We start from the raw sequence: 16729 nt of genomic DNA, 5'->3' as shown, positions 1-16729 counted from the left end.
ATCTTAATTTCTCAGTCACAGAGGTAATAGTCTGATAATTTTGATGCTTTTCTGTTTTAACGGGATTTTTACTTTCCTGCCTTCCAAACTATGTTTCACATAGCAGTGTCACTTGAGATGCTTTAAACTCAACCAAGTACTCCATGGGATCATTTAGCTGCCTGTTATACCATTCAGGGCTTGCTAGACTTCTCCAGGAGCCTTATGGAAAACTTATGTTGTTGAAAGGTAGCAGTAACAGCAGTTCTGGCTCACAATGCTATGGCTTGGTGCTGAGGTTAGTACACAAAATAGTGTCTGACAGCAAAGAGAAGACACAACAGGGTTCTGCTCTTCCTCACTCAGCATGAAATGCACTCCAGTATACAGACAAACCCTGAGTAAGTGCATCTGGAGTTCCAGAGAGGTGAAAGTTTTGCTCCAAACAGAGAATGTACAAAAGCTTAAAAGGTACAAAATATCAAGTAGAGTGAAGGACAAAAAATATCAAGAATGAGGGACAAAGGTAGAGAAAGAATTTTTGATCTGTTGTCTAAATCTTTATAATAGTGCAGGGTTTTATCTAACTAAACTCTGGCTTGGGTTGGCCTTTTCATTTTGGGGGCTTTGGGTTTTTGTTTTTGGGTTTGGTTTTTTTTAGTCAAATTCTTTACCTTAGATTAGAAAGAAATTGCTTTAATTCATTAATTTGTCAGTAGATTTACTTAAATAATCTCTCCATTTACTTCTTAAACCAATCCCAATTAGTTCCCCCAGTAAACAGCTGAACACACTGTGTCTCTTCTCAGTGCTTGTCACTGTCGTGCACTCTCACTTCAGGTATTGCACATAGATACCATTAGTTTTTATTTTTATTATCTTGCCTCGGAAATGTTCATGTGTGTACTAACACAAGTGCCTTCTCCACATGCTGAGCACTCATCCCTAAAAGAGAAACAGACACTTGTTCTTAACTGCAAGTAGTTCTTTCTGAAATAGGAGGCTTCTTGACTAATTTTGTGTACTGCTTGTAGCTCATGGGTGGGAGCTGCTAACCTTCCATGAAAGTGCTTTTTTCCTTCACAAGCTTTTAGCTCCTGAGTACCTTCATAATGGACTTCATAAGTTTCAAGGTAGATACTTCATATGGAGAGGATTTTTTTTTATTTGCTTTTTTTTCTTTCATCTTTGGTCACAGCTCTTGTTTTTGCTGCCTGGGTGACAAGGGCATCTCTAACCTGCTCAGCTTTCATTGGATTCAAGTCTTGGCAGAGATTATTCTCATTTCCAGGAATGCTCATTGGATGGAGCCGTGTTTTTTGTAAATAGGCAGCTCCTGATATTCATCTGTTTTAGATCAGTAGGCATGTTCATCTTCAAAAACCGGAAAATCTGCCACTCTCATCAGGTCATCTGTGCTTCAGGAACAAAAGTTCATACTTTCTTGTCAGCAGTGGTAACCACAGAAAAACAGAGCTAGTCTCTTTGGGCCACAAATTAATCTAGCCAGTAAAAATTGCAGGAAGCGTATATAATGTTTTGGGTTGTTTCCCACTATTTTTTCTCTTGAACTATTTATTATAATGAAAATTGTAAAGGATTCCCATGATTTGACTCAAGGCCACCTAACACTTCTATGAATGCTTCCTGCTTTTGTATCTTCCCATCCCAGGACAGATTTGCAACCAGTCCTCCACTCTCCTTTGCTGTCTCTAAGTTGCTGCCTAGAACTCTAATTATGGTCCAAAGGTTGAGTTGGAGGTGGATTTTTTTAAAAATTTCTTTCTAGGGGACAGTACAAGGTGTGGTTTTTTAAACTGAATCTTGTAGGAAGAGAGAGCATGGTACTTAGTCAAAGAGCCTTTTTTCTTTTTTTCACCTCAGACCTGATAGCTTATGCTGAGGCACCCTTGCAGAGGTGCTCCACCTCTGTGCCTGAAACTAACCTGCTGTGAACTAAAAATCAACTGTCTTTGGAAGGCTTCTTCATCAAAAGTTAACTCTCAATGGATTTTGATCACTTTCCCATGAAGGTTTGATCTTGACACATCCCTTTATTCCTACCTGAAGATCAGCAGACTGTCATGAGGCTGACTCGCCTTGCATACTAAGGATTGTATATTTTTGGAGTTATAAGTATGCCTAGGACAAGGTCAGCACCATCTGTGGAGTCAGCCTCTTGCTTCTTATGTTTGTGAGTCTGGTATTTACAAGAAGTTAAGTTTTTCTTGGACTTGCTGGAAAGTGAAATGCCTGTTACAAATTCTTAACTATACAACTCTTGAGAGCCCCTGTTAGACTAGAGATACTCCAAATCCTTATAGAGTTGTGATCCTTACAGAGTGAGATGATAAACTGCTTGCCTTTCTGGGTGCCGCTAAATCCAAATTTTTTAAGTGTGTGTGTATAGATGTACTGTGTGTAAATATATACTGGGGGTGGATAGTAATTAATAGTAAGTGAGGGAAATCTCCTTTGAAGGGGAACTTAATATAGGCTGAGAATACTGAGGTGTAAAAACTTTACATTTGAAATCATTAAGCCAGATTCTTCATAGTCTGTGAAACACTGGTGCTGTGAATAGAATATCATATTAGTATCAAGGAGGTTCTAGTTCTTTCCATATTGTTCAGTTATCTGTTGGATAACATAGGTGAAGTGTCTTATCCCCATGTGTCCTATTTTTTAGGCATAGAGCAAAAATGATTTGAATTTTAGGTTCTGTAAGGGAACAATACTCTATAAAAGTGCTAATTACCTTTCAGATAAAAATGAAAGAGCAGTTTCATTCAGTGGACATCAGAAAGCATAATGCTTCAAAAATCTTACTTTGATAGGTTGTATTTAAAACAGATTATTTTTGAATATTTCATTCTACTTCACAGTTGAAATGCCTGAAACCTAGTCAGTAGCTATTGCCTTATATGCTCCTGCTCAGTTTGTACACCTTAAATCAGTGCTTGTTATCTAAGATTGGGGTTTTTTTGTTCTGTAATACTACTTTTCAACTGCACAAGTAGACTTGAAGGATTTTAATAGATTCCTAAGTTTGAGGTCAAGGTCATTGAAAGCTTCACTAGACACTAAACTTTAGAATTAATTTTTCCTGTGATACCTATGTTTAAATGGCTCTTTTTCTTTTTCAACAGAAAAAAGACGAGACCCACCAAATGGTAAGCTTTTTGCATGAATCACTGCATTTTATTTTTTCCTTCTGCTGTCATTTACTGTTTATGCATAGCTTTGTTTCAGATTTGTTCAGGATAGTCATGTAGTGACAAAAGCAGTAAACTGGAGGTTACAGTATTCTTTTTGTTTATGTTCTTTGGTATTTGTTGTGGCTTGAAAACTTTGTGGCTTAGCTGGCATTTGTAAAGAATGTTTCTGGAGAAGCATGTTTTGTTGCAAGTAGGAGAGAGGACCCTTCAGCTTAAACTGAGAAAACCTTGTAGTATTCACTTGCTGCTTGATCTTCAGAATTTGCATGTATAGGATCACAGTACAAAGTTAGTCCATTTGTCTTAATGGCAGGTATAATAATGATGGATTTAATAGAATATAATATTTCAATTTCAGTATATCTGGCTAACCATGTAACATAGTCTTTTGGGTTTATGTCATATGTTCATCAATATTAAACTCCTTTTGAATGAAGAATTATTTGAATCTCCTTGCCTCTCAGGAATGTGTCTCACTAGCATGAAGATACAGGTTCCTCAGGAGATCCTCTTATTAACTTGATGGAAGGAGTCAAACTATGTATCAGTTTGATACAGAACTTTTTTACCATCCGTTCTAAAATCATGAAAAAGGTGCATCAATGAATATCAAGTTTGGTGCTTTTGATTTCTGAATTCACACTGAAGTTAAAGAGGGATTTCTCCTGTCATATTTCAGTTGGTGAGCCAGATCATACAGGTCATTGCATGTATTTGTGAGTTTGCTGCTTGAGCAAGGGTAGAGTCAACTGATCTTCTGAAATCTGCTTATGGTTTGAGGTGGTCGCCTTAAAATTTGTTCTGACCAAGTCATTCAAGCAGCTCTCTGTAGGTCACCAAAACAGGTAATTCATAACTAAGCCTGAATTATGGGAACTAATGATTCCTTTTACATACCCAGATAAAACTTGCCTCATATGGAATACTTCTCAAAAAATTGTTTTTCCTTTTTTTCACGAACTTTAAGTTTTGAGGAAATTCAGGCAATCATCAGTTTAGGTCAGGCATTTTTAGTATAGATTAAACTTTGACTGGGCTGTTAAGTTTTGAAACACTCACAGTAGTACCATGTGTGATGGTCTTGCCAGCTTTTCTGAGCTTTCAAAAGCCTTTAAGTGCTCTGGTTACCTAAACAGCACATCCCTGATAGCAGTGTCTGCGGAGCAGATGGGAATTACAGCAGCAGTGATCATGTAGTAACACCTCCCACAAAGCAAAAATTAGCCTTTGTCTCTGTTATAACACAAACAATTTATTGGTCTAGTTTGCTATCCTTGAATAGAATAAGATTTAAGAAAACTAAGCCTGCAAAAATTTTTGTGCTTAAAATACTCTCCGTAACTCATGCTGTAAGACCTTGGGAACAATATTTTTCTGAGAAAAAAATATCTCATACTAAACTTGCAGTCATTATCCATATGCTGGATTTATCCTGAGTGTTCTGTGGAAGACATAGGGTTTATACTCAGTCTTTTTAGATTTATAATCACTTCAGGTTATATACAGGTTTCAGCATCTGTTTTTTAATAAACTGTTTCCTTGGGACGTCCACATACTCTTTCAAAACCTATCAAAACCTTTTCTTTTTCTGATTTTATCAAATTCTGTAATGCCTGTCTTCTCTGCTGGTGAGAAGTTGTGCCACATCCTCAACAGTCACAGATAAGATGTGGTCAGGGCATGGATTATAGCCTCAGGTTGTTACACCCTACACAGACTTTGCATTTCAGTATTTGGAATTAAGACTAGAGCAGATACATACTAGCAGCATGTAACTGGATGAAAAATGCACATCTAATGTAAAAACAGCTGCTTTTTATTTTACTGTCTATATGCATTTGCTTCTCAGAAATTCTGTTGAGAAGAAAAGATTAAACACCTGCTTTTTTGTGCTGGTGTTTTTTGTGCTAATGTATTACTAGCTCTAAAACTGTAAAATGAGAACAGTCACATTTCTGTACTCACATGACCCATGGTTGAAATACTGTGAGGAATTTTGTTTTACTGGGGCTTGTTAGTCTGGATTCTCTGCATACATTGAAGCTGCATGGAAAAAGCACTTGGTCTTTTGTATAATGTTTTCAGTGATAGGGATTTAAGGGTTTTGGGTTTGTTGGTTTTTTTTTGTAGAATTGCAGGATTAAACTCAAATTGGCATTAACAGTTATGTAAAATGTATTAGTCTGTAATTTCCTGGGATTTGTGTTCTACTCATTTGTAATTGCTAGGTCTCTTTATGCAAATAAAGAAGAGTTATTGTGGTTGAACTGACCTCGTAGTGGAGTACTGGATGAAATGAGGATTTGTCAGAGTATTAGGTTTTGAGAGAATCTTGAGGAACCATGTGGCAGAATTTTGTTTCAGCTGTTAACTAGAACAGTTTGCATTTCTTGTAGAGCTGTCTGTAGTCTGAGACATACCTAGAGAGACTCTAAATAAAATACAGACTAGAATTAACATTTCAAAATGTTCTGTACAACGTTTTCTGGAGCCCCTTCTGAAGATGTCACAGATATTGATAACAGTGGATGCTTAAGGCCACTGTACTGTCAGGTACTTCCTAATGATGAGCTCTATATGCCTCTCTCATCTTCATTTATTGAGCTGTCTGCACCTGCTGGGGAAGGTGCATGTGTAATGATGGGAAAAATTTTACTGGATATAAATATGGCAGTTCTAGAAGAGTACAATTCTTTGCAAGGTTCTTTTATCCCTCGTGGACATCAAAGGTCTAAACCGGACGGTAAGAAAAATTTTCATCTTTAATTTTACTGCGACCTCTTGTATGAATATTATTGTCTAGGAATCAGGCTATCATCCTTGATTTTTAGCTCAGCTGAATATTGTATGAATATTATTGTCTAGGAATCAGGCTATCATCCTTGATTTTAGCTCAGCTGAATTCAACTTCTGTTTGCAAATTGCTGCTGCTTTACAGGCAACTGACCATGTTTGGTTAGTTCAGAATTTTATGTACAGAAAGATGCACTTCAAAGACTGTTAGAAACTGGGAGAAGAATGTCACCAACTTACTAGCATTACAGACATACCTGTTTCTTTTTTGAATGTCAATACAGCTATTGAAACTGTAAATACCAATGTAATAGGTAAAAATGGACAGAATATAACAAAAAATGGAATAGGAGATTAAAGTGAATATTAACTCCTAGTGTTTGGTACCAAGGAAATTAAGACTGTGATTTGCAATTAATTCTGAAGATTTTACTGAACTTATTGTTAAGTTTAGAGTTGATAATATTTGATGATTAGTCAATTCAGTGCTACTTTTAAGTGAAACTCTTAACAATGCAGATTGTTTTGTGTAGTCTTACGTGGTCAGTTTATGTTTGGGTATTCTCAAAGGACAGTTGTCTAGATGAAAACATTTCTAGATAAAAGCATTTCTGCTTAGCAGAGAAAACATTCTAGAATTCTTTTCATGCAGTTTCAATGCAGTTTTTAATCTTGTCTTTTAAGACTCCTACAGGGGTGTTGGAGTTGTCATATGTTTTAGATGAGTTTTGTCTAGCCCAGTGTCATGTTTCTGGTTTTGTTTTTTGTCCTGGCCAATACTAGGTGCCTCCCCTGAGGTGTTTAAATGCAAGTGTCAGCTATGTTACCTGTTGTGTTGTCTACTTGTCCTTTCTGATTTTTATACTGCACTGTAAACATAAGGCTTGTTGCTTCTTTCTGAATGCAGTTATGAAAAAATAGTGTCAAAACAAGATTCAAATTTATCAAAGTCTAATTATACTTTTTTATCATCTGCCCAGTAAGACTGTGTCTTTAGTTCATTTGTTAACTACTGGGTCCTAACTCACAGGGAAGTAGAGAATGTTTTCAAACTATTTCTGGCCAAACTGGTTTTAAATGACCTGCCTAATCTCATTCTTCCAAAACTGAAATTACTTACCCTTTTTGTAGGTTTCTATAAACATACACCTGTGTATATGTGTATGTGTATGATAAATGCATAAGTTGCCTCTTAGCATTTAAGTACTGCTATCATGTGCTTATGTCTGGAATTATCTTCTGTCAAAGCTAAAAAACCTGAGTGGAACATGTTCTAGGTATGTTAGTTTGCTAGCATTATGCAAGTAACATAATATTAAGATGCTTAAATTAGCAGGATTATAATTCAGATGCATTTTAAATAATTAGAATAATAATTCAGAATTATTTAGAATTAAAAGCAAAGTTTGAGAATTTATGTGAAACACAAAGATTACAAATTGTATTTCTAGTGCTCTTTTTACTGTCTCTGCAAGCTGTTTCTTATGTGGGACTTCACTGTTTTGAAAACCTGTCGAAGAGTGAGACATAAGAAACCCTGAATAGTTCCACAGATATTGTCTTGTATTTAAAGACAGTAGTGTGTCCAGAGCAGCCTTTTGAAGTCGTTGTGATGTTCAGGTTGTGTGTGATGGCAGAAAGCATTCCCACTTGGGGTTTATTAAGGGAAGGTTCTATCTCCTGAAGGATCAGTTTAGTATGCTGCCCAGGTAATGGCCTGCTGGCTCTTTGGGTCTAACTGTTTATGAGCGTTACATCTTTGATTTTATCTAGGATTGTAGCTATGTTGTATCTTAATGTGTCTCGTCATTCCATGTGTTCCATGCATGTTGCAAAAAACAAGTTGTAGTTCAGAAAATATTCCTGTTGCTCTGCTCTAGCAACATTTTTTTTAATCAAATATCTTAGTTTATGCATCTGACATCCAGAACCCATCTGGATGCATGTGGCATGAGGAGCTACAGCTAGAGTACAAATGTTTTACGGGTCAAAAACAACTCCCAAAGTTTGTGCATTGAACATGGCATTGGTGAAACACAATAGTAAAACTCCTGTACTTTACTTTCACAGGCCCAAATCTACCAATGGCAACTGTTGATATCAAAAACCCAGAAATTACAACTAACAGATTTTATACTCCACAAGTCAACAATATTTCATATACCAAAGAAAAGAAGAAAGGAAAAACTAAAAAGAGAAGATTGACAAAGGCAGATATTGGAACTCCCTCTAATTTCCAGTAAGTATTTTCATGAGTTTGAGTTTGGTTTTGGATGGGTGGGAGTTTTGTGGCTTGGGGTGGTGGGGAAGGATGTTGCCGTTTTGCTTTTCTGATTTTTTTTTTTTTTTTTTGTGTCAGTTACACTTGAAAATGGTCAACTCTTGAACCTGTGTAACCTAAACTAAGTAAATGCTAGCTGGAATGCTGTGGGGTTTAAAAGGAGGTTAGCTTATACATAGATGAGGATTTTCCTGCAGCTGTGAACAAAAAGTAATTTGCTATGGAAAATCAGCTTAGAAAAGACTTCAGCTGCATAGAAGTGCCTTATTGAAGTTGTCAGCTCAGTGAAGACTCATTCAACCTCAGTGGTCAACTCTTTAACACTGTAATTCCTACTCCTGCACATATTTAGCTGTGCATGTGTCATGTGGAGTACACATTTTTGTCCTGACTTGTCATAACTGCAGAAATTACTTGCCATGATTTCATCTTTGGCTTTCTGTTTACAAGCTTTCTGTTGTGTAGGCTAGGACCTGTAGGCTAGGACCTGTACCTTTTGATCAAAGTACAGCATACATCCTTCAGAAATTTTTCCTATTGTCATTTCTTATGTATCTTTAATCTTTTGGACTAGTTACGATGTACCACTTTGAGCTTCACTTTCATGAAACTTGGTTTTGGTCACTTTACTCAATTAACTGTTGCTTTCCTGAACATTAATTGTTGTAATAATCTTCTGCCTTTTAAAATAAATATACTTTATTTGCTGAAGCAACAGGAACTTAGAGCTTGAGTTAGTTACAAGAGAGATCAGTTTCTGTGAAGCATGAGAAAAGCAGTGTGAAGTTTACATGCCAAGTGAATGCCTTATTCTTTTGAAGTGATATGTTGCATCATTACACTGATGTGTTTTCCCAGAATATAATTCCATTAAAGTAATGTTGGCATTACTAGTTACAGTAACATTACTGCACAGTGTTTTGGAACAGTGCTCTGTAGAATGGGATAGTGGGTGGAACATAAAAGAGGTGGGCTAAAATACTTCCCTAAACAAACTCTGCTTAGAAAATTCAGGCATCAACCTTGTTCTTACTGGTCTGAGTATCAAGTGAAGTGCTGCATCTGTTAGTGTCACTTGAATAGAAAAATACAGAAAAGAAGGAAGAGGGAAACAAAAATGAAGAGTGCTTGGTAGCTGGTCATTGTTATGACTGTACTGATGCAGACTTGAGCATATGTGGACAAAATTTGCATTACCCTGTCAGACTTCTGTTGGAATTTGTGGAAGGGGTTGTGCAGCAGCATAGATATAAAATTACTTTGAGACTTTGTTTATGAAGCCTATCAGATTGTGACTTAGGGAAGCTGAGAGTAAGGTGATAAGATACTTAATGACATTCAAACAAAAGATATGTTCTAGTATCATATAATGTAACCTTAAGTTGTAAATGGTGACCCTTTACAAAAGAAGTCTGTTGAAAATCCTTTTGGCTTGAGGTCTGTTTAAGTTTCCTGTAGAGTGCAACAGATATGTGTCATCTTACCATGTAAGATACTTTAACTACTGATTTTGTACAAACATATGGAAACTGGCATTTGGTACTGTTAGGCAAATAAGCCAGTAGGATAATTGTATCATTTGTGCTATGATATTTGTGAAGACCAACATGGTCACTGTTTATGCCAGATCAAAGTTACAATCAGTAGATAAAATTTTTGAATGTCTTTTGTTAGACAGATAAGGAGTTGCAGTGTTTTGAGAAAAAAACAACAGTCTGTACTCAAAATGAATGGAACTTATTACTGTATACATTCTTCTAAGCAGCATAAGATTTGGGGTTATCTGATAATATGTATTTGCATTGAAAAGAAGTGTGAAAACGTGTGTTATAGTCAGTGTGTACAAGTAATTTACTTTGAAGGGTGAAAAATGAACAAAAAATAATGCTAGAACTATGGCATATAAAACTTCAGAGTCAATTAAGTGCACTAAATTGAGTTGTATGCTCACAACCTCTTAAAGGCCATGGTGCAACTGCAGAGCTATGATGTAGTTGCCATCACGGAACCATGGTGGGATGACTCACATAGCGGGAGTGCTGCACTGGATGGATACAAGCTCCTCAGAAGAGACAGGAAAGGAAGAAGAGGAGGAGGGGTGCCCCTTTATATTAAGCAGACTTTCGATGCCGTAGAAATTGAAACTAAGGAAGATGGAGTTGAATGCCTATGGGTAAGAATTAAGGGGAAGGCCAACAAGGCTGACACCCTGCTGGGAGTCTGTTATTGTCCACCCAACCAGGAAGAAGAGGTAGATGACTTAGTCTATAAGCAGCTAGGTAATGTTTCAAGATCATCAGCCCTTGTTCTTGTGGGTGACTTCAACCTACCAGACATCTGCTGGGAGCTTAATAGAGCAGTAAAGAGGCAGTCCAGGAAATTCTTAGAATGTATGGAGGACAACTTTCTGTCGCAGCTGGTGGGTGAACCCACCAGGAGAGGGGCTATGTTAGATCTGCTCTTTGCCAATAGAGATGGGCTGGTGGGAGATGTGGTGGTTGGAGGTCGCTTGGGGCAGAGTGATCATGAAATAATAGAGTTCTCAATAGTTGGTGAAGTCAGGAGGAGCACCAGGAAGACTCTTACACTGAACTTCCAGAGGGCAGACTTTGGCCTGTTTAGGAGACTTATTCAGAGCATCCCTCGGGAAACAACCCTTAAAAACAAAGGAGTTCAGGAAGGGTGGGCATGCCTCAAAACAGAGATCTTGAGGGCACAGTAACAGACTGTCCCGGTGTGCTGAAAGATCAGTCAACGGGGTGAACGTCCAGCCTGGCTGGGCAAGGAGGTTTTGGAGGTACTTAGGAATAAAAAGAGGAAGTATCAGCGTTGGAAGGAGGGTCAGGTCTCTAAGGAAGTATTCAAGAAGGCTGCTGGAGCATGCAGAAAAAAATTAGGGAGGCCAAAGCTCATTTTGAACTTAGAATGGAGACTTCTGTAAAGGATAATAAAAAATGTTTTTACAAATACCTTAATGCTAGAAGGAAGGGTGAGACCAGCTTTTGTTCTTTATTGGACAAGGGAGGGAACTTAGCATCTGCAGATGAGGAGAAGGCAGAAGTGCTTAATGCCTACTTTGCCTCAGTTTTTAGTGGGAAGATGACTTGCCCTCAAGACACCTGCCCGCCTGGAATGGTTGATGGTGTCAGGGAGCAGAATGGTCCCCCCATTATCCAAGAGGAGGCAGTCAAAGAACTACTGAAATGCTTGGATGTCCATAAATCTATGGGACCAGTCAGGATCCACCCCAGGGTAATGAGAGAGCTGGCAAATGAGCTTGCAAAGCCACTCTCCATCATTCACCAACAGTCCTGGCTCACTGGTGAGGTTCCGGATGACTGGAAGCTGGCCAGTGTGATAGCCATTCACAAAAAGGGTGCAAAGGAGGATCCTGGTAATTATAGACCAGTCAGGCTGACCTCAGTACCTGGCAAGATAATGGAACAGTTTATATTAAGTGCCATCACACAGAATTGACAGGATGGCCAGGGTATCAGACCCAGTCAGCATGGGTTTAGGAGGGGTAGGTCATGTTTGACCAACCTGGTCACCTTTTATGACCAGGTAACCCGCCTAGTGGATGCAGGGAAGGCAGTAGATGTTGTTTATTTGGATTTCAGCAAGGCCTTTGACACTGTCTCCCACAGCATACTCCTAGACAAGCTGGCAGCCCATGGCTTGGACAGGAGCACTCTTTGCTGGGTTAGGAACTGGCTGGATGGCCAGAGAGTGATGGTGAATGGTGCCGCATCCAGCTGGCAGCCAGTCACCAGTGGTGTCCCTCAAGGGTCTGTGCTGGGGCCAGTTCTGTTCAATATTTTTATTGATGACATGGATGAGGCTTTAGAGTCTTTCATTAGCAAATTTGCAGATGACACTAAGCTGGGAGCATGTGTGGATCTGTTAGAGGGACGGAGGGCTTTGCAGAGGGACTTTGAACAGTTGGATGGATGGGCAGAATCTGATGGGATGAAGTTCAATAAGTCCAAGTGCCGAGTCCTGCACTTTGGCCACAATAACCCCCTGCAGCGTTATAGGCTGGGGACAGTGTGGCTGGACAGTGCTCAGGAGGAAAGGGACCTGGGGGTGCTGGTTGACAGTCGGCTGAACATGAGCCAGCAGTGTGCCCTGGTGGCCAAGGAGGCCAATGGCATCCTGGGCTGTGTCAGGAACAGTGTGGCCAGCAGGAGCAGGGAGGTCATTCTCCCACTGTACTCGGCACTGGTGAGGCCACACCTTGACTGCTGTGTCCAGTTCTGGCCCCTCAGTTTAGGAGGGACGTTGAGATGCTTGAGCATGTCCAGAGGAGGCAACGAGGCTGGAGAGGGGCTGGGAACACAAACCCTGTGAGGAACGACTGAGGGAGCTGGGGGTGTTCAGCCTGGAGAAAAGGAGACTCAGAGGTGACCTTGTCACTCTCTTCAAGTTCCTGAAGGGTGACTGTGGTGAGCTGGGGGTCGGTCTCTTTCTCCAGGCAGCAACTGACAGAACAAGAGGCCACAGTCTCAAGCTGCGCCAAGGGGAGATACAGGCTAGAATTAAGGAGGAAGTTTTTCACAGAAAGAGTGGTCAAATACTGGAATCATCTACCCAGGGAGGTGGTGGAGTCACCATCCCTCGATGTGTTTAAAAAAAGGAAGGCTGTGGCACTTGGTGCCATGATCTAGTTGCGGTGTTAGAACATGGGTTGGACTCAATGATCTTAAAGGTCTCTTACAACCTAGAAATTCTGTGATCCTGTAAAGGAGCATCCCAAGTCATACAGATGTGCACAAATATGTGGCTAAGATCGTATTAGTGGTAAACTAATGTCAATTTACATATGCCAGGGTAATACATTGTGATCAGCTGTGAGACCCTGTTAGGAAATGCATGTCTAATTTATGTGAAGCTAGCTGTATCTTAGCATTCAGAATCCTGTAAACAAATCATCCCATATTTTGGTAGTTAGTTAAAGGCATTTAAATAATTAGGTAAAACAGGGACTTTGTTGGTTTTCCTTTTTTATGGCATAAAAAAAGGCACTTCAAACCAAACCTTTTACTTGCTTCTTAAAATAAGTAGTTAACTAGCCATAGTTATACCAAAACCAAAACTGATCATTGTACTTCAGTATTTTAATGAAGAAAACTTATGCTGCTGATAAAAACAGACCCCAGCAAGAATACAAGGTCTGTTGTGCAAGGCACTGTTTAACAGCAGCCAAACGGCCTTAGTAATTTATCAAGTGTAGCCTAGACTGCATTGTGGCTACTAACAGCTGACCTGGTATTTTTTATAACTCTGAGCTGAACTTCCTGAGAACTGTATCTTCCTTCTAGAAGTCACCATGTGTGCAAAGAATCACAAAACGTGGATTCCTGGTAACATTATGGTTCTCTTTTCCATATCCAAAGCAGTATTGTCAAGTAGCTTGGAGGGGCACCAAACTCGTCTGTGTTCTAACTGGTGATAGCATCACATCAAATAATACTTCAGTAGTCACATGAAATGGCTGCTAGAAGCTTAGGAAGATGGCAGCTGAAAACAGTCTTGCCTTATCTTTGAAAGATGTGAATGAGAAAGGAGTGATACACACTGGTGACAGGGAGGATGAGGCTTTCCAGCTGCCTGGCACTGAAAAATTTGGCAATAGCTCAAGGTCCAGTTGCTGTGTAAAGGCAAAACTTCTCCTTGATCTCTGAGCAGTTCTTCCATCATTGTCCGTATGCACCACAGGGTGGCATGAAGCCTTCATGTTTTGCCACAGATTGCAACCTAAGGAGAGAAATTCTTCATTTTGTCTTCTTGACATGAGACAAAAAGTGAAAATTAAGACATTTTACTATTCCATTCTCAAGTGGGGCACTGAGGAATAAGAATTATTTAGAAGCTGGTATCTCTGGTTATCTTGGTGTCCTCTTATTTTAGTTAATAGGATCCTTTTTATGCTGATTAAATGGACTTTTCTGCTTTTTTTAGACACATTGGACATGTTGGTTGGGATCCAAACACAGGTTTTGATGTAAGTAATTTAATAAGTTGCTGAAGACAATGATTTAAACTTTAGAGACTTTTTGCACTAAAGATTTGCATTAAAAGAACAAGTTAACTGTACATTAAATAGTTATAAATTGGGATTTTATGATGTGATGTAAACAGGGGGATGTTGGAATAGAAGGGAATAGGCATGGGGGACTGAGGGGGGGAAAAGATTCAAAACCTTAAGTTTTTCATGCAGGGTACTTACTTCTCCTAAAGTAGTACTTTCTGACTTGAAAAGTCAACTCAGAGACCTATACATGACTTTGCTGTTCCTTTTAACTGTATGGTTTGTTAGCATTTTCTTTCCCTAATATAAGTGATAGTTTTAAAATATCTCCACATTCCAAGCTACTTAAAACCAATGTATCTCACTTGCAGGTGAACAACTTAGACCCGGAACTGAAAAATCTGTTTGATCTGTGTGGAATTTCAGAGGCTCAACTAAAAGACAAAGAAACTTCAAAGGTCATATATGATTTCATTGAGAAAACAGGAGGTGTGGAAGCTGTTAAAAACGAGCTGCGCAGACAAGGTGGGATTCCTTTCACTTCCATGTAAAAATTAACAGGGTATTTTTTGCCTTAAGGATTAGAGTAGAAACTGCTGATGGTGAGCAGTTTTTGATTCTCTTCTCTGGGCTTCATGTCACTGCAGTTGCACTGGATCATGTTTCCATACACTGTACACTATGTAAAAATGTTCAGGCATGACCCATGAGTGTACTTGTCCCTGATGAATAAGGATATTTATGCCAATTAAGTAATTTCCAGTAGCACTTAGTCTGAATGCAAAGCTACACAGTATGTTTGATACAGCTTTTTCAGATTGTGTATGTTAAATATTTATTTATAATCTCAATCTTATAAATAAATGAAAATGTTGGAAGACATAATGCTGTTGTCAGCTGTGTTGGTAGTAGACGGCTGGCAGATATGTCTGCTGCATGTGTACCCTGGCAGAACTCTGTAGAGAGCCTTGAAACAGCAACAGACCTGCAATTTTTATATATTTTAAAATTAGTCTTTTTCTCATTTGAAATAAAAAAATACTAGTTTTGAGCATGCTTCTGCTGGGTAAAAATTCTCAAATAAGCTGCTGCCTGCCTAACCTTTAAATGTGACCTCAGCTGATGCATTATCTGGTGGAAGATAGCAAGTCAGTTTAAAATTATACTGCCAGCGTCAAACTTTCAAAAATTTGCTTAGAGCTCTTCTCAAGAGAAAAATTATCTAAGGTGAAATTATAACATTTTGAAAGCAGTGAGTAAGTTGTTCAGTGACTGAAGAGATACAGAATCAGGGTACAATGACTTGTTACATTTATTTCTTAGGTCCGCCTCGGTGGAGCGGTATGTACTTGTGCTGGCATCTAAGCATATGCTTCAAAGTATCCATGCTGTTGTGTGATTTCTTTCCTAGATGATACCTTAATCTGCATCTGTTTGAATGCAATATTAAAAATTATGTTTGAAATTCGTAGTTAAATTGCAAACAAAACTCCAATTATGAATTTTTTTTCTCAGTAAGAAATCTGTCACATTCTCTATAGAATAAACTCAGTTTAAATGTTTACAAGGGTGTTGATCCAATATTGCTAACTTTAAAACTACATTGAGGACACTTGCCTTGGAGTCTTATGACTAGCTTAAAATATTTTTAAATGCCTATTTTTCTATATTTTTCTATTTTTGTATGTGTTAACTTCACATTATGACCATTTGCATGTATGCAATTAAAAGAAAACTGCCTCATCTATAATATGCATGATGATAATCTACTTCTGTGCTTTTTTATAGAGGTAGATAAAATATTCCAGTGTTTCAGTGGGTTTATCCACTACTGCGTTATTTGATGTATGGGCTTGACTGCTGTTTGAAGTGTTCTTCCTCAACTGAAAAACATTTTTCTGTGTTTATTGCAAGAATTTCTGTGCTTACATATTCACCCTGCTAGCATGCTGACTAGAGAGTTGCAGAAAAGCCATTCTGCTGAGATGGAAATTATTTTCCTGTTTTCCCTGCCCTTTCCCTAGTTTTGGTACTGGTGGTTATTTTTTTGGTGACAGTACCATCTATAGATAATTATATATATTATATTATATATAATAATAACAAATTTTATTGTTAATATCAGTGTACGGATTAGTGTGCATTTATAAAAAAACTAAATTTATTTTCTTGCTTTGCTTGTACAATCTGTTTGAGGGGGAAGGGAGAGAGAGGGTAAGTTAATAGTGCTCTCCCCTTGCTGCTCCTTCCTCATTCACTACAGCTGACAGGCAGAATGCTGTTCCCACAGATTGGATGTGGCATATCTCTCTCTAGTTATAATGCGAATAAACTATTTCCCCACAGGAAAACCTAAACCTTGTGTTAGAAATCTAGGGAGAGTATAGAGTCTAGAGCCACGATCACGTCGATTTTTTCAGTATTGCA

At 38.5% G+C, this 16729-nt stretch overlaps 1 protein-coding gene across 1 annotated transcript in view; it reads left to right on the top strand.

Moving 5' to 3' along the window:
* WASL (WASP like actin nucleation promoting factor) overlaps nucleotides 1-16729 on the top strand; it is a 53360-nt gene that overhangs the window by 29460 nt on the left and 7171 nt on the right. The window contains exons 5-8 of the mRNA XM_066550649.1: nucleotides 3129-3152; nucleotides 8061-8229; nucleotides 14233-14275; nucleotides 14674-14827. Of these exons, the coding sequence (XP_066406746.1) occupies nucleotides 3129-3152; nucleotides 8061-8229; nucleotides 14233-14275; nucleotides 14674-14827 (390 nt within the window). The remainder of the gene's footprint in view (nucleotides 1-3128; nucleotides 3153-8060; nucleotides 8230-14232; nucleotides 14276-14673; nucleotides 14828-16729) is intronic.

This window comes from Molothrus aeneus, chromosome 5 (genome assembly GCF_037042795.1).
Source record: "Molothrus aeneus isolate 106 chromosome 5, BPBGC_Maene_1.0, whole genome shotgun sequence".
In the NCBI taxonomy this organism is placed as follows: domain Eukaryota; kingdom Metazoa; phylum Chordata; class Aves; order Passeriformes; family Icteridae; genus Molothrus; species Molothrus aeneus.
Note: the sequence above shows the minus strand (reverse complement) of the source record. Positions and strands in the feature narration are given on the sequence as shown.